The sequence below is a fragment of the Sus scrofa genome, chromosome 1, assembly GCF_054392235.1.
Source record: "Sus scrofa isolate SSC_HxYL_T2T_F1_AM1 chromosome 1, Sscrofa_HxYL_maternal_Yorkshire_Landrace_v2.0, whole genome shotgun sequence".
NCBI classification, from domain to species: Eukaryota; Metazoa; Chordata; class Mammalia; order Artiodactyla; family Suidae; genus Sus; species Sus scrofa.
Window position 1 is genome coordinate 100,962,944 of NC_139383.1, and position 13,806 is coordinate 100,976,749.

Sequence of the window (13,806 nt, forward strand, 5' to 3'; positions counted from 1 at the left end):
CTCACTTATATTATTCTCACTTATTATAAAGTCAGCTTTTTTGTCCAATTCAAAATCTAATGCTGTTGATTTTAGAATTTTGCTATTAATAGTAGTTCTCCTTTGCCATATCTGTCATTTCTGACAATTAAATTACCTCTTATGAACTTCCAATCATATGTCCCTCTTTTGTATAAAAAAAGACTTGGCCATTCTTATTATTTATGAATGCTGATGACTTAGGGAGATTCATATAAAGAGACCAGTAGAAAGAGGACTACAAATGAATATCAAGCACCAACAGAGAAAGCATTATGCGCCAGGCATTTTTTCTGAGCACTTTATGTATATTAATTTATTTAATCCACGCAATAACTCTAGGAAGTAGATAGTACGGTCATCTCAGCATTCACAGGGTATTGGTTTCAGGGCCTGCTGCAGATCCCAAGATCTGCAGGTGCTCAAGCCTCATAGTCCACCTGCCTTACCCTCAGGGGATTCTGCATCTGCAGATTCAAACAACCACCACTGGTAAACATAATAATGTATGAACTTAAAATAATATGTGTCTACGTGGACTCCTGCAGTGCCATGTTGTTTAAGTGTCAGCTGATGGTTAAGGAAATAGGGAGCACAAGGAGTGAATTAATTTAACCAAAGAGATAGTAAGTGGGAGAGTCAGGATTCAAAGCTATTCTGTCTTCAGAATATATCTGTATAAACATAACAGCATTCTTCTGCTCTATTAAGGTCCACCTGAGAACATAAGAAATAAAAAGTGGGACAGGAGAGATACCAGGTAAATAAGGATAGACAAAGATCCTTGTTAAAATAGATAACTGAAACATTATGTTCATTTAAAAAACTAAGGTGATCTAAATGCACAACACAGAGTATCAAAGACTATAAAACTGGTCTGTTGTACACTTGATGCTATTGATGACATATAAATACATTGAAATGAAAGAAACAGTTTTGCACAGGATAATGCTTTCAAGATTTTGGTGATGATTGAGTTTAAGCTGTATGTCCTGAGAAATGTTCAAAGATCAGTGTTTGCTACTTACCTTATTGGTGATTCTGCTTTGACTTCCTGTTGTTTTAATCCTCATTGTCTGCTGCAGAATATTTGAAGTGTTTTTCAACCCCCTTTGAGACTCATTTTGTTAAAGATTTGATCTCATTCAAGGATTAAAAAAAAGATGCATGTAATTACCAAGGGAGAGTACCCTGGATTTTGTTAATTATTCTGCAAAGGTACCATTAGGAAAAGTCAAAAATATTTTGTGCCAGGGTCTAACTGAATAAATAAATTGTACAATAGCACTAAACATTGGAAAACATAAATATGCCTTTGTCAGCATCTCAATTACACAACATAATGCACCAGTTAAGTATATTTTATATACACACATACATACACAATGCATGAGTAACTGAAACAATGACTTTGCATAAAAGGATGATACAATATTATGACAAAGCAGCCTTGATTAGCCAAGAATAATTTTGATGGATATATAATTATAAGTTGACATAGGACTAGGTTTTATGACATTATTTTTGCCAATGATCAGTGGTAAATCCTTTCTTCATCTTTTCATAAGATATCTTTCTTCCCTATATTTTTTAAAGGTTTTTCTTTATCCTCAGTTTTCAGAAATCTTATAGGTCTTGCTTTGGTGTAATTTCCTTTCTGTTTATCCTGCTTAGAAGTATTTAATCTTTTTATACCTTAGGCTTATAGTTTTTTTTTTTTTAATTTTTTAATGTTTGGAAAAAAATGCTGGTGAACATTTTTCCCCATGGTTTTTCTGCCCCATACAATTTCTTCTTTCCACTTAAACCTACATTTAAATGTACTGTATGCAGCTTGCTGTTTCTCTATGGATCACTGAGGCTATTTTTATAATATTCATTCAGTATTTGGTTTTCCTCTGACCTCACTTTCGGTAGCCTTTATTGTGATGAGTTTAAGTGTAGCTGTCATTTCTTTTTCAGTATATAATATGCTATTATTCTCATTCAGTAAATATTGGTTCTTACCAAATATTGAATTTCCATCTTCAGCATTCCCATTGGGTTATTTTTAATCTTTTTTTTGTCTCCTCAAAAGGTTAAGGTTTTAATTAAATCAATCAGTGTATGGAACATATTTATAGTAAGTTTTAAAGTCTTTGCCTGATAACAAACACCTAGTTTACTGACTTGGAATTTAATAAGTGTTTCCATTGGGTGAGATGTGAGGTTATGTGGAATCAGTAAAGTAAATATTGAATCAATAATAAGGAATGTTGGGAAGGAAATGTCATTAAATTGAGACCTAAATTATGGCTGAAAACAAGGGAAACAATCTATTTATCTGTGCATTTTAATTAGCCTTTGCTCTGGAAATGAAAAGAATGCAATTATATTTATTAGAAACATTATCAAGTGACATTTGCCTTTTTCTTGTTTATTAAAATAATATTTCATATTGGATATTAGATACAAAGCTTGCATTGATTCTTAAAGACCCTGTAGAAGCCATTTTTTACTTCTTTGTTCCTTAAGCTATAGATCAAGGGGTTAAGCATAGGGATTACCAAAGTGTAAAACACAGAGGCCATTTTATCAGTATTGAAGGAGTGAGTGGATTTGGGCTGCATGTACATAAATAGTAGAGACCCATAGAACACAACCACAACTGTCAGATGAGAACCACATGTAGAGAAAGCTTTTTTCCTCCCCTTTGTAGAATGCATTCGAAATATGGCTATCAGGATCAATAGGTAGGACACTAGGATGACCAGGAGGGAAGAGATCAAATTAAATGCTGAAAATAATATGATCAACAATTCTATTTCTTGTGCATTTGAGCAGAGCATAAGTACCAAGGGACCATCATCACAATAGAAATGACTGATGACATTAGAGCCACAGAAGGTCAATGTAAAAATCTTAATAGTGAACATTAGTGCCTGAAAAGTACCATAGAGGTATGGAATGCCTACCAGCATATGGCAAAGTCTTTGGGACATGATGACATTGTAGAGCAGGGGGTTACAGATGGCCACATAACGGTCACAGGCCATGGCTGCCAAGATAAAAAATTCACTGATGATGAACATAAGGAAGAAGGTCAACTGTGTGGCACATGCATAATAGGAAATGGTATTTGCATCCACAACAAAATTTACAAGCATCTTGGGACAAATGACTGTAGAATTACCAAGATCAATGAAAGCCAGGTGTTTGATAAAAAAGTACATAGGGGTGTGTAGGTGGGAATCCATTTGGGTCAAGATGATCATGCCCAGATTTCCCACCACTGTGATGGTGTAGATGATGAGGAAGATTCCAAAAAGGGGAGCCTGAAGCTCAGGCAGCCTTGTGACTCCCATTAGAGTGAATTCAGTCAGCAATGATAGATTCTGTTGGCCCATGTAGTCCAGTTAGCTTTTCTGGGAAGAAACAGAGAAATTGTTATTAGCTTTCATGTGGTGTCATCTAAACAAAGTATGATATTTGTAAACAGAATGATTTTTTTTCATAATTGGAAAAGAAAAATAATTTCCATATCTGATTTTGAAACTAAAATAAATAACAGAATCTTCTACTTCTCAAAGAGAGAGATTCATATGAAACTACAAGCACAGTTACTACAGATTAAAGTCTAGAGTCCGCAATATTTGGAACATATTCTTGGATTAAAAACACAATATAGGCATTAATATAGAAATATTAGACTTTATTTCATCTCTCTGCAATGGCATCGAAATGTTTCTTTAGTACATTTCCATTTTGTCTGAGAATCCTTGTGGAGTTCTATAATTGTTCAATAGAGTACAGACAGAGTGTAACACTGTAATTTTAAAAATATTTTATTGACAAGTGCCCCCCTCTGCATTTCATAAAATTTGCATGGGAAGTCAGTAAAACCAAGTAGAACTGCTCTGAATGAAAATAATGAACCTGCTTTGGCTTACTCCACCTTGATTTCTTCCTTTCACATTCTGTTTTTCCTCCATGAAAATATGGAACTCTGCAAGCATGATTTTAAACTGGAGGAGGAATTAGCATTCAAAATATTCAAACAGGTTAAACGCAGGCTATAATCACCATAATGTAATGGAATGCTTGGTTTAGCCTGCACAGTCCAAATGAGCGAAGTCAGAAACTTCTCCCATCAAGTGAAATGGAAGATTTTATTTGAACCAAATTAAAAAAAAGAAATGGAAGATTTTATTTGAACAAAATTAAGTATTATAACCCAAGAAGAGCCTCTCAGAAAGTGCTGAGAACTGCTCTACTGACTAAAGGTAACAGCACAGTTGTTTAAGTAATTGAGACAGAGGGCTGAGCATTAAATGATGGATTACTGACAGTTCATACAATCCTGATCTATGAATGCAAAGCAAGGAATGAGTCTTGGGTCATCACGGCCCTGTACAAAATTAAGAAGGAAGGCTATCTCCTGAGGAGTTATCTTGTTAATGCTAGGAGAATGTTTCTCTTTATGATTGAGCAGGTAGTTCTGCTGACCCGGAGGTCTGGTTGATGCATAATGTGGATACACAATGCCCAGTAAAGTGGAAATAGGATAAAGGACAGTGAAATAAGTGTTTGTTTAAAGTTTTCTGCCTTGACATAGAACACACATTTTTATTTCATTGGTGCTGTCAGGGAGGAAGAAATTCTCCTTTTTTTTCTAGGTTCTTTGGCTGGTCTAAGATTTAAATTTGCAAGAGACAGATTAGCAGGAAAAAAAGAATCAAACAACGTTGTAGAAGATGTACCTATGAGAGAGACCCAGGAAACCTGAGGAACTCATCAAAATGGCCAAAGCCCTGACCTTAAATATCATAATCTTCAGCTAAAGACAGAAGAGTATGTTGGGGATAGTGATGTGGGACTTCAAAGGGGAGAGAGGCAGTTCACATGGAGATAGAGAAGTAAATATTTGGTAAATAAATATTTGCTGGGCCATGCGAGACCATAGTACAGAATGGACTCTGACCTCTGCCTGATTTTCCCCCATTGCCACTAGCAGACTTTCTCTGCAAGTATGGCTGGTGATAGTTCTATTTTGGGAAAAAGCCCTTTACGTAAATTCTTTCAGGCCATAGAGGGCAGGATCAAAAATTCTTTCAGAGTCTTGTGGGTCTTGACTATTTTCAACTGGAAATAATCCACAAGCCAAAGAGACATCTGACTGGGGGAGGAGCAAATGTTGCTCCCCTAAAGTGAGTGGAGTTTGAAGCCACTCAGTGACACTTGGCAGAACTCTAGGAATCTGCTAACTTTTAGTGTTGAGTTAGTCAGTTTGATACAAAGACTAGAAATGCAATACTGGAGATTACTAAGCCATTTTATGGGTAAGTTTCTTTCCCATTTTACAAACAAGAACTAAATGTTGCAAGACCTGCTATCAAAGGTTTCCTGCACAGTGGGAGACACACTGAGTCAAGCAAATGAATTCAAAATTCTAGTACCAATCCTACAACTTAGAAGACCTCAATACGTTGCTAGGAATTATTCTAGCGTTTACTGAGCTTATCTCCTTTTTCATTGTCAGTTATTATCTCCCTCTGAAGATGTATTTTTTGACCTACATTACAACTTGCAGCAGCACCATATCCTTAACCTAATGAGTGAGGCCAGGGATTGAACCCACATCCTCACAGACACTATATCAGGTTCTTAACCCAATGACCCGCAATGGGAACCCCAAATGATTCTTACCCTTCCCACACTAATATGAGAATTTACCCTGTTAAAACACTTTTAAGTGTTCATTACAATATTATTACCTCTATGCACAGTGATACACAGCAGATCTCTAATCCTAGTCATTTTGCATGATCAAAATTTTGTATCTGTTCATTAGCAACTCCCCATATGATCCAGGAATGCTCATTTCTGGGTATTTATTGAAAAGAATGGTGTCAAGAACTCCAAAATGATATGAACACCTTGCCCATTCTTATTTGAGAAAGGATATCGTTGGTCACCTTTTATTTTTTTTTTAATTTTGGCCACATTTACAGCATATGGAAGCCATATGCTGGGCCAGGGATCAAACCTGTGCCACAGCAATGACCAAAGCCACAGCAGTGACAATGCCAGATCGTTTACCCACTGAGCCACCAGGGAACTCCTCTCTGGTCATTTTTTTAACATCTTGATGCAACAGTTTATGTACTTCCATTTAGAACTAACCATTACAGCAGGCAGAATACAAAAGGATGCAAAGGTATGACTGACTTTTTAATCTTCAAATCTCGTGATAGCAGTTAGGAATTATTTGGGGTTCAGGGCTTTCTCTATAACTCTTAAATCATTCTGTTTATTTTCCAGTCTACTCACTCAGTTTATAAAGCCTATTCTGGGGGGGGGGGAATGTAGTAAGCAACCAGGAGGGAAAACAAGCAAACAACTAAAAAAACCTACAAGTTCATGCATGAGAGTCCGTCCTTATATGTAAGAACTTAAACACTTTTATTGAAATTATTTTCATTTAAATTATTGCATACTTTTATAAAATAGTATAAGGTATAATATATATTTTGATGTATTATTTTTTAAACATTACATTAGATATATTTATATAAAATAATATTTATCAAGTAGTATATAGGACATAGGCTAAAAATATTTTTATCTGAAATTCATATGTAACTGGGAATTGTGTATTTTGTCTGGAAATCCTAACCTTAATAGATTATAATAGCTTAGACCAGTAATGATTTTTTTCATATATTTTTCTCTTCACTTGGATTATCCAAATGCACTATCAACTTTTCCAAATCAAATGGATATATGACATCTAGTCAATTTGTGGGATTTAATGTTCTCAAATACTGCAATTAAAAAGGGAGACAATGAATTTTTATAGTGTAAAGAATCATCTGTCAATGACCATAGGAGTGTCCATAGTCAGAATCCAGAACCCACTGGAAATTACCTACACACAGGTGATAACTGAAATCAACAATTCCTGTCTACTCACCTTTAATGAAGAACTGGATTTTCTTCTTCAAATAAATTTTGCTTTTTCTGTGGGTAAGAAGAATATATGCCTTCCTTTATTCTGCTATGCTCCCTGAGGAAATAGCATATAATTGATTCACATGATTATGCCCAAATCATCTGAGTGATTTTTAAAAATTGCCCATGGTGTTTGCTAATTATCTAGGACACCCTACATACTCTCTAGAGAAAAAACGTAAGGGATAATTTTAAGAAAGGAACAAAACAGCATAAATGAACTGTACAGGTCATGGAGAACATAAAATTACTCACTCCCCAAAACACTGTCAATAATTAAAGTAACACTTTGACTTCATCTTCATTCTAGTAAAATTAGAAGAGTTCCAAAAGTCATGATAAATTTTATTTATTTATTTATTTTGTCTTTTGGGGCCACACCCGTGTCATTTGGAAGTTCTTAGGCTAGGAGTTGAATTGGAACTACAGCTGCTGACCTACACCGCAGCCACAGCAACGCCAGATCTAAGCCCTGACTGTGACCTACACCAGAGCTCCCCTCACAGCGATGCTGGATCCTTAACCCACTGAGCAAGGCCAGGGATTGAACCAGCATCTTCATGGATATTAGTCAGATTTGTTTCCACTGAACCACGATGTGAACTCCTCATGATAAATTTGAAATGGCATCATCCTCACCATATAATATTTTTTCTTTGAATTTATTATTCAAATAAAATATGTAGTGGGCACTGTGTTAAAATATATGTAAGAGAAATAGTGTTCCTATATTCAGAGGACATCAAGCTCAGATAAACCATGTAATTTGAACAAAGGTGCACAACTGATAACTGGAAGATTTGAAATTAAAATCTCATCTTTAAATATGAAATATATAGGGCTGCACCTGCAACATGTGGAGATTCCCAGGCTAGGCATGGAATCAGAGCTGCAGCTGCTGGTCTATACCACAGCTCATGGAAACAGGGGATCCTTAACCCACTGAGTGAGGCAAGGGATCAAACATGCATCCTCATGGATACTAGCTGGGTTCATTACTGCTGAGCCACGGTGGGAACTCCTAGATTTTATTCTCAGTGAGGTTTTGCTGATCCCAAGACTGGTGGGATCTCAGCTCAGGTAAGAGTAGGGTTGAGATCATTATGATAGCACATCTCAGTACAACCATTATTATAGTTTTGCCATATAAAAGGACAAAGACTATATATTACTTATTTAAAGATGATGCTTTAATTTCATATTATTTGAATATTTATTTAATTTTTTTCTAGAAATTTTATTGCTTTAATTCTTTTGCCCAAAATCCTGCAGTGATATAAAGTATAGTTGTGCTACCTCTCTCTCCCACAAATAAACAGAAATGGATGCAGGGGATGGAGTGGGTAGCAGAGGTCATAAAATTACTAAAGCCATAACCCAAGGAACAGAGATTAACTCTCTAAAGATTGAGAAGCGAGCAGAAGAACTAAGAACTACTTTATACTAACATTTCAAGGCTTTTTATAATTTTCTTGGACATTGATGTGCCAAGGAATTTTGGATTCTATCTTGGTTATTACAAAATCATGATATGAAATGGTCTGAATATTATTCTATTCTTCTTAAGAGGATTGATTTTTCTATGTATTTTTGTCTATTTTCTTTTAGAAGAAAATTAACATAGTTTGACTCAAACTACAAACTCTGTCTCATGGGTAGAATACAGATATTCCTTCATATTTCTAGCTTTGTCTGGCTTAATGGAATCTGCCTCACAATTCATGGTTGACTATCAGTGAATTAGAGAGTTTCAGAAAGCCTTCTCCACCTGTGCCTCTCACTTGACTGCCGTGACCATATTTATGGTACATTAAGTTTTAATTACATTCAGCCAAGTTCCCAGTATTCTGTGGAACAAGTATAGGTGGTTTCTGTGTTCTACACACTAGTAATTCCCATGTTAAACCCACTGATTTACAGTCTGAGAAACAAAGAGGTAAAGGAAGCTGTGAGAAGGGCCATAGAAATGAGGCATTTCCTCTGTTAATTTCAGTCCATTTAATCATACAACATTCAACCAGTTATTCACTTATTACCATTCACAAGAATTCAATGAATTCTAGACTTTTTAAGTATTGTAAAAGTAATTGTATTCTGTACCTCTTTTCACATGAGGAAGTGAAGATTAGAAAGGAGAAGTGATGTAATGAACAACTGCATTCTAGGAAAGGTGACTTAAAGTAGCTCACCTGAAACACTAGATTATTAACATCCTCAGCAATCAACTTTAATAAAATAAATTTAATGAAATTCATTTTATCTATCCATATATTTCCATGCATCTTTTCTGATATTTGTAAAACTGAAAATATATGAATGGAGATATAAAGAATTAAATTTTTTTCTAAATATTTAAAATTATTTACTCAGAAAATCATAATAATAGTTCACATAACAATGTATTTTATTTTTTAAAATGTGTAATACTTTTTAAATTTGGTAAATCACCTTGTTAAGTAAAAAGTAAAACACGATTCCAAATGAGGTTTTTTTTAACTAGTGGTAATTTGCTTATTTTTCTTCCTCTTCTTAGACATCATTGACCTCAGCAGCAGAAGATAGGTTGTGAAAAATTGACCCTATTATAATTTTCAGTTTGCAATAATGTACACCTAAAAACCCAATTAAAAAGATTGACACATCTATATCTATTTGGAAGTAGGTAAAATTCAGCATCCTTTCTATCCATCTCTGACTTTAAGAATCTACTTCATAGTCCTTCAAGATTAAAAAAAAATTAGCAATCTTTTAATCATATGATGGGTGTAACTGCTCGCCTAGGGGTTCTGTTCTGAAATATTACTTGAGCATATAACTCCATAACTTCTCATCATTTTAGAAATTTTTTTCTGTTACAAAAGGTACTGTGAATCATATTGCATATACTTCAAAAATAAAAATTACTTGCATTATGTACAGTTTTCTGTATTTTACTGTCTTTGTTAACTACTTATATCACAAGATACAGCCTGAGGTATTTAAAACTAATGAGAAAGTGTTTAAATTAGTTAAAAAATTTTACATTTGCTAGTTCATACTTCACAATGAAGACACAGTCAATATACTAGCAAAAATGATTGGATTTAAAACAAGAAAAGGAATCATATTTTCTATGGACAACAAAAACTATAAAATTCCTTTAAAAGTAGTTGTCTTTGCATTTACATTTTGCAACACATTGGGCATGAAAAATAGTTTGATATAATTGATTTTTAAAGAAATGTGATGTTCATTTATGTAAATTCCATAAAAGTGTAATTCAAATATATTAACTATTTTTATCATTGTAATGGTGATAATAGTTCATAGCAGTAATATGCTTAATTCAAGTATTACACTTTGATTTATATATTTATATGTATATTCATATACAAAGGATTAAAATTTAAAAAAAAATCAATGATTAATGAAAGAAAACCAGTTTGCCCCAGTTCTCTTTAGGTAACTTCCATTGCCATTCATTGCCACTGAATGGTCTAGATTTTTTTTTCCCATCTGTATTTTAGTAAATAGAGATTATACACATAAACAGTAAAAACAGCAACTGATATGCTAATGCATGCTATCAAATGCGTGTTCGTAGTTGGAAGTGCTTGTATTTGTTCTGTAGAACTAATGATTCAGTGAGAAAACAACATTTGTGACTTTGGCTACATTTAAGCAGAGAGTAATGTGATTGAGAATGTTAATGCACACACAGAACTAAATGCGAAAATATTTATAGTTAATAAACTTTGACTTTACAATGATTAAGTAGAAATCCTATTTTTTCTTTAGATTTTTACAGTACTGGGAATTCAGATTTAGAACATAAGTTAAGAAAATGAGTGAGAATTTCTTTGGCAGGTAACATTTGCCTACTCTGAATTGTTCGAGCTTAGTTAAATGGATCAGTCAATAACACTGTAAACCAGCTATAATGGAAAAAAAGAAAAATCATAAAAAAATTCAGTCACAAGAGAAAAAAATAAAGAAGAGTTTTGCACAGAACACTTTGTAGTGATATTCAAAGAAAACCTTGATATAAATAATCAAATTGGTAGCTCTTTGTTCTCTATTTCATTAATTTTTAAAATATTTTTGAGGAGTTTCCATCGTGGCGTAGTGGTTAACGAATCCGACTAGGAACCATGAGGTTGCGGGTTCGGTCCCTGGCCTTGCTCAGTGGGTTAAGGATCTGGCATTGCCGTGAGCTGTGGTGTAGGTCTTAGATGCGGCTCGGATCTCTTGCTGCTGTGGCTCTGGCGTAGGCTGATGACTACAGCTCCGATTGGACCCCTAGCCTTGGAATCTCCATATGCCGCGAGAGTGGCCCTAGAAAAGGCAAAAAGACAAAAATAAATAAATAAATAAATAAATAAATAAATAAAATATTCTTCAAACTTCAAATCCTTTGTTAGTTGATGTGCATTAGAAATGTTTTCCCTGGAGTTCTCACCGTGGCACAGTGGTTAACAAATCCGACTAGGAACCATGAGGTTGCGGGTTCGGTCCCTGCCCTTGCTCAGTGGGTTAACAATCCGGCGTTGCTGTGAGCTGTGGTGTAGGTTGCAGACACGGCTTGGATCCCGCGTTGCTGTGGCTCTGGCGTAGGCCAGCAGCTAAAGCTCCGTTTTGACCCCTAGCCTGGGAACCTCCATATGCCATGGGAGCTGCTCAAAGAAATAGCAAAAAGACAAAAAAAAGAAAGAAATGTTTCCCCCATCTTGGGTTGTCCTGTATTTATTTATTTCCTTTCTGACAATAAAAATTTGCAATTTCAGCATAAATAAGTTTATCATTTTTTCTTTTACAATTAGAGTTTTCTGACCTGAGTCTAATAAAGAGGTATTTTCTCACCTAAAAAAATTGTTTCCCCTCCTTCTCTTCCAAGTGAACAGCCAACTATAAAAGCACCATTTATTGAAAAGACCAGCTGTTTTTACTATTTTGTACCAATTCTTCATATTTCAAGGATTCATATACATCTAAATAAAAGATTCTAATTCAATGAATCTGCTGTTCTGTTGAACTATTTTTTATTCCTGTGCCAATATTACCCTGTATCAAATATTCTACCTAATGTATCTTGGTATCTATGTAAACTGGTACTTCTCCCTTGGTCAAAGTTTTAAGAAGGATTTAGCTACTCTTGACCCCTTATATTTTCCATGTATATATTATAATCAATGCATCTTACTAGAAAGAATTCATTTCTAATACATGAATGTAACTGAAATACATTTAAGCCTGCCTTTCACAGATATGGTCCACGTCTCTAATCTACTTCCAGTTCCAAAGATGTCTCATTGTGAAGAACCTAAAATACATTTGAATTTTAAAAAATTATGAATTTGCCAAAATCCGCATTGGTCAACAAAGCTTTGCAGGTTTTCAGTTATTGATATGGGCAAACTGATGACAAGCATCTGTGTCAGATTAGGCAAACACCTCTAGGAAAATAATGATTGGAGATTCTCTATTATTTTGAAAAAAATATTTGTCAGTTGCAATTTAGTTCATATAAAAATTGTTTTTAAAGGGAGTTCCCATCGTGGCTCAGTGGTTAACAAATCTGACTAGGAACCTTGAGGTTGCAGGTTCTATCCCTGCCCTTTCTCAGTGGATTAAGGATCCGGCATTGTCGTGAGCTGTGGTGTAGGTTGCAGACGGGGCTTGGATCCTGTGCTGCTGTGGTTCTGGCGTCGGCTGGTGGCTACAGCTCCGATTCGACCCCTAGCCTGGGAACCTCCATATGCCCCGGGAGTGGCCCAAGAAATGGAAAAAACACACAAAAAATTGTTTTTACAGTTAACTGATGACCTAAAGTAGGATTTTAAAAATTTCATAACTTGTTGCAGTTCACCAGCTAGACCATTGCCCCACAAGAACTTAGAATTCCCTACATGGAAGGGGAATTTTTATTTAAAGATATGTTTATATGAGTTCCCATCATGGCTCAGCAGAAATGAATTTGATCAGAATCCATGAGGATGCAGGTTTGATCCCTGGTCTTGCTAAGTGGGTTAACGATCCGGCATTGCTTTGAGCTGTGGTGTAGGTCGCAGATGCAGCTTGGATCCTGCATTGCTGTGGCTGTGGTGTAGGTCAGCGGCTACAGCTCCAATCTGTTTTTATTATTCTGATTAATATACTACATAACAAACCATCCCACTATTTAGTATATTAAAAATAACAACAGCTTTTGTTTTTGGCTCACAGAGGTTGTGTTCAGTTAACAATTCAGGTAGGATTCAGTTAAGCAATTCTCTTTGGTTCACAATTTGGGATTAATGCCATTTAGTCTGACCTTGGAATTTATGGATTTTCATTGTCTAGGCAATTGGAAAATGGAGAGGTAAAATGGTTTGCATATCATCCACTTATATATAAACAATTAACCAAGTATTAACAGGAAGAAGCCCTATGCCTATACCAGAGATGGTGGCTAAATGAACAGGCAAAAATGACAAGCATAAGAAAAGTCAGCAAAGCCCTTACTGTTATTAGCAAAATTTTTTAAATGAAACCTGTAAGAGAGGTAAAAGAAAAGCTATGCAAAAAGAAAGATTTAAAAAATTAAGATTAGTTATAATAATTAAATTATGTTTTAGAGAAAATTTCCATGGTTTTTCTCCTGCTGGTAAAACAACAAAAGTTTCTTTACAAAGAAATCTGGTACTGTCAATATCTATCTATCTATCTATCTATCTATCTATCTATCTATCTATCAACTATCTTTTTTTTTTTCATTTTTGGCTGCACCCACAACATATGGAAGTTCCCAGGCCAAGGATTCAGTCCAAGCTGGAGCTGCCA

At 34.9% G+C, this 13,806-nt stretch overlaps 1 protein-coding gene across 1 annotated transcript; it reads right to left on the bottom strand.

Annotated features, from left to right (window-relative positions):
• Positions 1–2,462: 2,462 nt before the first annotated feature.
• On the bottom strand, positions 2,463–3,407 carry LOC146406231 (olfactory receptor 8K5-like). Its single transcript, XM_085002925.1, has one exon. The coding sequence runs from the start codon at positions 3,402–3,404 to the stop codon at positions 2,463–2,465; it is 942 nt and encodes a 313-aa protein (XP_084859051.1). The 5' UTR covers positions 3,405–3,407.
• Positions 3,408–13,806: the final 10,399 nt, after the last annotated feature.